The sequence below is a fragment of the Aquarana catesbeiana genome, linkage group LG06, assembly GCF_042186555.1.
Source record: "Aquarana catesbeiana isolate 2022-GZ linkage group LG06, ASM4218655v1, whole genome shotgun sequence".
NCBI classification, from domain to species: Eukaryota; Metazoa; Chordata; class Amphibia; order Anura; family Ranidae; genus Aquarana; species Aquarana catesbeiana.
Genome location: NC_133329.1, coordinates 1,134,588 through 1,142,672, shown reverse-complemented (window position 1 = coordinate 1,142,672; position 8,085 = coordinate 1,134,588). Strand labels below are relative to the sequence as shown.

The following is an 8,085-nucleotide window of genomic DNA, read 5'->3' as shown; positions in this document are numbered from 1 at the left end:
ATGGGGGGTGTACACAGAGGTCTGGTGTATGGGGGGGGTTACACAGAGGTCTGGTGTATGGGGGGGGGTTACACAGAGGTCTCGGTGTATAGGGGGGGTGTACACAGAGGTCTCGGTGTATGGGGGGGTGTACACAGAGGTCTCGGTGTATGGGGGGTGTACACAGAGGTCTCGGTGTATGGGGGGTGTACACAGAGGTCTCGGTGTATGGGGGGTTACACAGAGGTCTCGGTGTATGGGGGGTGTACACAGAGGTCTCGGTGTATGGGGGGGTGTACACAGAGGTCTCGGTGTATGGGGGGGTGTACACAGAGGTCTCGGTGTATGGGGGGTGTACACAGAGGTCTCGGTGTATGGGGGGTGTACACAGAGGTCTCGGTGTATGGGGGGTGTACACAGAGGTCTCGGTGTATGGGGGGGTACACAGAGGTCTCGGTGTATGGGGGGTGTACACAGAGGTCTCGGTGTATGGGGGGGGGTGTACACAGAGGTCTTGGTGTATGGGGGGGTGTACACAGAGGTCTGGTGTATGGGGGGGGGTTACACAGAGGTCTGGTGTATGGGGGGGGTTACACAGAGGTCTCGGTGTATGGGGGGGGTGTACACAGAGGTCTCGGTGTATGGGGGGTGTACACAGAGGTCTCGGTGTATGGGGGGTGTACACAGAGGTCTCGGTGTATGGGGGGTGTACACAGAGGTCTCGGTGTATGGGGGGGTTACACAGAGGTCTCGGTGTATGGGGGGTGTACACAGAGGTCTCGGTGTATGGGGGGGGGGTGTACACAGAGGTCTGGTGTATGGGGGGTGTACACAGAGGTCTGGTGTATGGGGGGGTTACACAGAGGTCTGGTGTATGGGGGGGGTTACACAGAGGTCTCGGTGTATGGGGGGGTGTACACAGAGGTCTCGGTGTATGGGGGGTGTACACAGAGGTCTCGGTGTATGGGGGGTGTACACAGAGGTCTCGGTGTATGGGGGGTGTACACAGAGGTCTCGGTGTATGGGGGGTGTACACAGAGGTCTCGGTGTATGGGGGGGTGTACACAGAGGTCTCGGTGTATGGGGGGGTGTACACAGAGGTCTCGGTGTATGGGGGGTGTACACAGAGGTCTTGGTGTATGGGGGGTGTACACAGAGGTCTGGTGTATGGGGGGGTTACACAGAGGTCTCGGTGTATGGGGGGTGTACACAGAGGTCTCGGTGTATGGGGGGTGTACACAGAGGTCTCGGTGTATGGGGGGGCCCGTCTATAGGGTGCGCCTGGGCGCCACCCCCCCCCTCAGGCAGTCACAAAAAAAAGTTCTTAAGTGCACTGTGTTCGGGCATGGACAGAGTGCACTATGGAAGCGCCACGTCACAAGATTGCAGACGCGGCGCTTCATTCACAGGGTTTGGTGCTGGTTTGCGCCGCAATCCATTGCACCGAGCAGAATCCACTCAGCGTCCGGCCGGGTGCTCAGTAAAGACACTTCCGGCAGGCTACAAAAAGATGGCCGCTGCCTAATCCCTTGTGTTCAGTGGAGAGGGGAGGCCCCTCCCCTCTCAACATATGGAGAAAGACAGGAAGTAGCTGAAGAGAGAGACATACGCGATATGAAGGAGGACATCGCCGGGGACACACACGTAAGGACAGCCCTGAGGACTGATGGGGACACCGATGGAAGGAGGGACTCCGCTGGGGGCACCCGATGGAAGGAGGGACTCCGCTGGGGGCACCCGATGGAAGGAGGGACTCCGCTGGGGGCACCCGATGGAAGGAGGGACTCCGCTGGGGCACCCCGATGGAAGGAGGGACTCCGCTGGGGGCACCCGATGGAAGGAGGGACTCCGCTGGGGGCACCCGATGGAAGGAGGGACTCCGCTGGGGGCACCCGATGGAAGTTGGGACTCCGCTGGGGGCACCGTCCTTCCATCGGGTGCCCCCAGCGGAGGCATGGAAGGACGGATTCCGCTGAGGGACGGACTCCGCTGAGGGCACCTGATGTAAGAACGGACTCTGCTGGGGACACCTGATGTAAGGACAGACTCCGCTGGGGACACCTGATGGCATTTGGTGGCAGGCGACACACTCGGGGCTCAAACTGATTTTGCATTATGGTGATTCTGCAACTATGGTGCCGGGATGATTGAAGCGCTAACACCAGGTGTTTGGAGAATGTTTATCTGCTGATTGTTAAACTTTCTAGAATACACATATTTGTATTGTTGTGTAGGATCTGGGCCTGTTGTCCCTCCCTCTCTCCCTCCATCCCTTGTTCATCTGAGACGCTAACCACACCTCCTTAGAGAAATACCATGTAAGCCACACCCACTATTTTGCTGAAACCGTGCCCATTTTCACCAAGTAGGAGGGGTCAAAAAGGAAGGGGTCTGGCGCCCCCACATCCTAAAAATTCACCAGCCGCCACTGTCAACATTATTGTTCTGAAGCGGCTCTGTGATGTCAGCCAACAGTTGGCTTTAGCCCTCTGTCAGCGGATTCTGGGTCACCAAAGAGCTATCCTGTGACCCAGAAGAGAAGTAGGACCAAAAAAAAAAAGCTTAGGCCATACTTCTCTTTCAAAGACAGTGATGGTAAAGCAGAGACCCTGTAACTGCAAGTCTGGTTGATCTGACTCGTCTGCTGATAAACTTACAATATCTGCATACAGGAAGTCCCCGAGTTATGAACACAATAGGGACTGTAGGTTTGTTCGTAAGGCAGAACACTGCATTTGTAAGTGTAACATCCGCCTGTGCATGGATGTGGGATGTTCCGGGCGCTTGTTATGTTATCTGAGGCTCTTCTGGCCATGCACTACATGTAGTACTGCAGTATGGGATCTGTCCGGAGGTATCCAGGACCAGCATGGAGCACAAGTGGCCAGCATTTGAGACCGTTCGTAACTCGGGTGTTCGTAACTCGGGGACTGCCTGTACCAAATTTCTTTGGCCAAGCAGCTGTGACCATAATCTCTGGAATGTCCTTAACCTTTATTCAGGTCAAGCAAGGCACCAGGGCATATGCTGCAAACACTGGCGGAGCCCTGGGTCGGGATACACACTCGTCTACTTTGTTGTTGATTCTGGATGCCAATAGATCAAAAAGCAAATATCTCCGGGTGAGCGGCCCCATCTCTCGGATTCAGCTGCTGAGGGCTGCCGACTGTCAATTTTCCACTTTGGGAATGTGCACAGTGGCTAAGGCCAGAAGATGAAGTTCTGGTCAGCTTCTTTCTAAGCAGCACAACGTCTTATGCCTCCTTGAAGGTCAATGTATGCCAACGGAGTGCCATTGTCTGATTGCACCCCGACGAGGCGGACATACCAGTGTAGAAAGGCCAGCCGAACTGCCTGAGGAGCATGTCGATCAGCAACCAATCTCACTAAAACGAGAGGTTCTCCAGAACGCTTCCCCAGACCAACCAGCTGGCATCTGTCAAGTCCTTCTAATTCATTGGAAGTATTTCCCAGTAACCAGCATCTGAATTGATATCCACCATTCCAGAGCCAATCTTGTTTGTCCGAAACCGAGAGGATACTGAACTGCAGAACTGTGGAGTGAGACTGGCCATAAGTAGAAAATTAGTATCGCTTTTTAGCCGGTTGCTTTAGGTTTAAAGCCGAGTTCCACACAAAAATGGAACTTTCGCTTTTCGGAACCCCCCCCTCCATTGTCACATTTGGCACCTTTCAGGGGGGAGGGGGTTGCAGATACCTGTCTAAGACAGGTATTTGCGCCCACTTCCGGGCATAGACGCCCACGGGAGTCTACACCTCTTTCCGTCCCCCCCCCCCACTGTCTGCTGGGACACACATGGGTCCTAGAGACAGCAAGGACCATTCATACTGCGCAGCACGACTCGCGCATGAGCAGTAGGGAACCGGGAAGTGAGGCCGCAAGGCGGCAGAATCCGAGGATCGAGGAACGTTTCGTCCTCAGGTGCCGACATCTCTGGACCCTGGGACAGGTAAGTGTCCTTATTTTAAAAGTCAGCAGCTTCAGTATTTGTAGCTGCTGACTTTTAAAAAAAAAATTTTGGGGGACTCCCTCTTTAATAAACAGCGCTGATTTTTTATATGTATTTTGAGACTGGCCATAGGTGACTGCATGGAAGACATCTACAGTATTTCCCCATCACCCTCGGACCAGAATCAAGGAACATTCCAACAATCTCAGGGACTCCACCTGGGTTTAAAGAGACAGGCATTTCTCCTGCGGAAACCTTACCTTCACCTGTGTCATGACTTGGACTAAGCCGAAAAACTCCAGACGCGGTGTTATAACCAGAGCTGGCTTCTGAAGTTTCGGCACCCAACCAAACCCTTCTAGGACCTGTACCATCTGCAGGATGTCAGTGTCTGAGCCAATTGTTCCCTTAGAAGCAGGACATCTAGGTACCCCACAATGGGCATACCCTGGGTTCTCAACAACCCCAGAACCGGAGCCTGCACTTTACTAAACACTGAGCTGTGAAAGGCCAAATGGCAACACCACAAGTGGCGATCGTCTATGGAGAACTGCAGAAACCGCTGGTGAGGCTGGAAAGCCATTGTGTAGGTGAGGCATCCTTAATATCTCCTGACACCAGGAAGTCCTCCTGATAAAGCAAAGCAATCACTGATTGGGGAGACTCCATCCTGAAATTTTGTCCCTGTTGTAATTTGTTGAGTCACTTTAGGTCCAGAATAGGCCAGATGTCCCAGTTCAGCTTGGAATAGAAGCTGTGAGACCTCTTCTCCAGCACTGGAGCGATGACCCATCCCGGGACAGCAGCCTTTCTAGGATGGCCAGGAAAATCATTTTATACCCTTCAGCACGTAAACATGCAGGAGGAAGCAGCGAGTCCAGATGGCCACAAAGAGTGACAGACGTCCCTCGCCCTACCAGAGGGATTTGGGAGTCTCCCTCATCACCCCCCCCCCCCCCACCTCTGTACCGTGGCATGCTGAGGGACAGTAGGCTAAGATGAGTGTTTGCCAAGGCCAGAACCTAATTGCTAAGTCACCCCCAGAAGGGCACCTGTCCCAATACCTGCCGAACATTCGCGTGGTGTTATTGCAGAAGCTGCGCTGTGCCAAGAACCTGTAGACTGTGCGAGTTTACAGATTGAAAATGGCAGATGCACATGATGGTGTCGCTGAGCACAATCCACCCCTGTGGCATGGTGCTCCAGAGGATGAAGCATCAATGGAAACTGCCACATATTACACCACTGAGGCACACGCCATTCCAGGGCCAAAGCGGGCCAATCCTCACCCGTGAGCCTTCAGATACTCGACCCCCCCCCCCCCGCACCGCAAGGTGACTAACGCCCTGCATCTGTAGAGCACACAACCAAAAGGTTCACTGGACACCATGTACCCCGGAGATCACTAGCCGTAGGATCCTGCGCCAAACATTGCAGGCTGTCCCCGCTCTCGTATGCGGAGTCTGGGTACAGTCCCTCTTGGCCTCAGGTGATTGATCTGGGTGAAGCCTTTCCCTTCCCCAGTGGGGGTGCACAGAACAGACCATGAAGCGGGACTGACGCCCACTAAGAGAAATCTTCAATAGTCATCACAGGTCTGTCCATCACTCAAGGATATCAGTGAAAATCTGAGGCTTAGTGGAGCTGGGAGGGGTTATGTCTGGGAGGGGATTCTTGCTTATTTTCTGGCCAGTGTCCATTCAAGTGAAGGTGACAGCATAACCCAAGTATTGATGAATATGAGTACCCTGTGTTGACGTGGAGATTTCGCTATACGCTACGCATAATCTATGTCTTCTGCGCTAATAAGCGCCCTTTCAGCCTCTTGGTATAATGCATCTTACAAATAGGAAATCATGCGACTCGCATGAAGCAGCCACAAAACGAGCTCCTTTACTGCAGGTTTCATCTTTTAGATAAAAATATTAGTCACATCTTCTCCCCACCTAAAGCCAGCATTGCGGAGGCCCCATCATGGTGGAGGTCCAGTCAATGAGGAGGCCCCATCATGGTGGAGGTCCAGTCAATGAGGAGGCCCCATCATGGTGGAGGTCCAGTCAATGAGGAGGCCCCATCATGGTGGAGGTCCAGTCAATGAGGAGGCCCCATCATGGTGGAGGTCCAGTCAATCAGGGGGCCCCTTCATGGTGGAGGTCCAGTCAATTAGGAGGCCCCATCAATGTAGAGATCCCATTAAGGTGGAGGTCCCGTCAATGAGGCCCCATCATGAAGTAGGTCCAGTAAATGAAAAGGCCCAGTCAATGAGGAGGCCCCATCATGGTGGAGGTCCAGTCAATCAGGAGGCCCCATCATGGTGGAAGTCCAGTCAATTAGGGGGCCCCTTCATAGTGGAGGTCCAGTCAATCAGGGGGCCCCTTCATGGTGGAGGTCCAGTCAATCAGGGGGCCCCTTCATGGTGGAGGTCCAGTCAATCAGGGGGCCCCTTCATGGTGGAGGTCCAGTCAATCAGGGGCCCTTCATGGTGGAGGTCCAGTCAATCAGGGGGCCCCTTCATGGTGGAGGTCCAGTCAATCAGGAGGCCCCATCATGGTGGAGGTTCAGTCAATGAGGAGGCCCCATCATGGTGGAGGTTCAGTCAATGAGGAGGCCCCATCATGGTGGAGGTCCAGTCAATGAGGAGGCCCCATCATGGTGGAGGTCTAGTCAATGAGGAGGCCCCATCATGGTGGAGGTCCAGTCAATGAGGAGACCCCATCATGGTGGAGGTCCAGTCAATGAGGAGGCCCCATCATGGTGGAGGTCCAGTCAATCAGGGGGCCCCTTCATGGTGGAGGTCCAGTCAATCAGGAGGCCCCATCAATGTAGAGGCCCCATCATGGCGGAGGTCCAGTCAATGAGGAGGCCCCATCAAGGTGGAGGTCCAGTCAATCAGGGGGCCCCATCATGGTGGAGGTCTAGTCAATCAGGGGGCCCCTTCATGGTGGAGGTCCAGTCAATCAGGGGGGGCCCTTCATGGTGTAGGTCCAGTCAATTAGGAGGCCCCATCAATGTAGAGGTCCCGTCAATGAGGAGGCCCCATCATGGAGAAGGTTCAGTTAATGAAAAGGCCCAGTCAATGAGGAGGCCCCATCATGGTGGAGGTCCAGTCAATGAGGAGGCCCCTTCATGGTGGAGGTCCAGTCAATTAGGAGGCCCCATCAATGTAGAGGTGCCATCATGGTGGAGGTAGGAAAAAAGGAGATGCAGCTCACAAACACTCTTGCTCTGGAATGACACCGCCCTAGTAAGAACTGGTTCCAGGTGCTGGCTTTGCTGGTTTGCAGTGAGGTAGAAAGAAATCCTGGATAGCCGCACTCTGGGATAAGGACATCTTTATTTCAATAAAATCCAACAATACAGTCAATTGCAGAGACGTACAGGGTGGTAGACTGCTAATGCGTTTCACATCATTTGGATGCTTATTCGTAGCTACGAATAAGCATTCAAATGACGTGAAACGCGTTAGCAGTCTACCACCCTGTACGTCTCTGCAATTGACTGTATTGTTGGATTTTATTGAAATAAAGATGTCCTTATCCCAGAGTGCGGCTATCCAGGATTTCTTTCTACATCATGGTGGAGGTCCCGTCAATGAGGAGGCCCCATCATGGTAGAGGTCCAGTCAATAAGGAGACCCCATCATGGTGGAGGGCCAATCAATGAGGAGGTTACTTCATGGTGGAGGGCCAATCAATGAGGAGGCCACTTCATGGTGGCGGTCCGGTCAATGCGGAGGCCTCGTCACAGTGGAGGTTCCGTCAATGAGGAGATCCTGTCATAGTGGAGGTCCCATCTTTCGCACTCTCTTACCGGAGACGTTTGGGGAGGCCCATTGGCGTGAGAGTCCCTTCTTGTCTCGCCACTCTTTTCCGTATCTGAATGTTGGACACTTTGCGCTCCTTTATTTCCTGAAAGAAAAGTCACAGATAGTTCTGACTTCTACAAGCGGCACTCTTAATGCATTAAAGCAGAGCTCCAGGCACAAAGCATAAACTCAGGACCTCCGTTACATACCTGTCCTACCAAACAGCCTCCTATGTGCAGACAGAAGGCTAATGGTACTCATCCATATAGCAGGGACTACAGGAAGAAACGCTGCTGAAGTTCTGATTTCTTCATCAGCCCCCTCCCCCCA

The 8,085-nt window shown here is 53.5% G+C and overlaps 1 protein-coding gene across 1 annotated transcript in view; it reads right to left on the bottom strand.

Moving 5' to 3' along the window:
• The window catches only part of PRR14 (proline rich 14), a gene marked incomplete in the record, with an annotated part of 38,730 nt that overhangs the window by 4,689 nt on the left and 25,956 nt on the right, over positions 1-8,085 (bottom strand). The window contains 1 exon segment of the mRNA XM_073635273.1: positions 7,761-7,858. Within this exon segment, the coding sequence (XP_073491374.1) occupies positions 7,761-7,858 (98 nt within the window).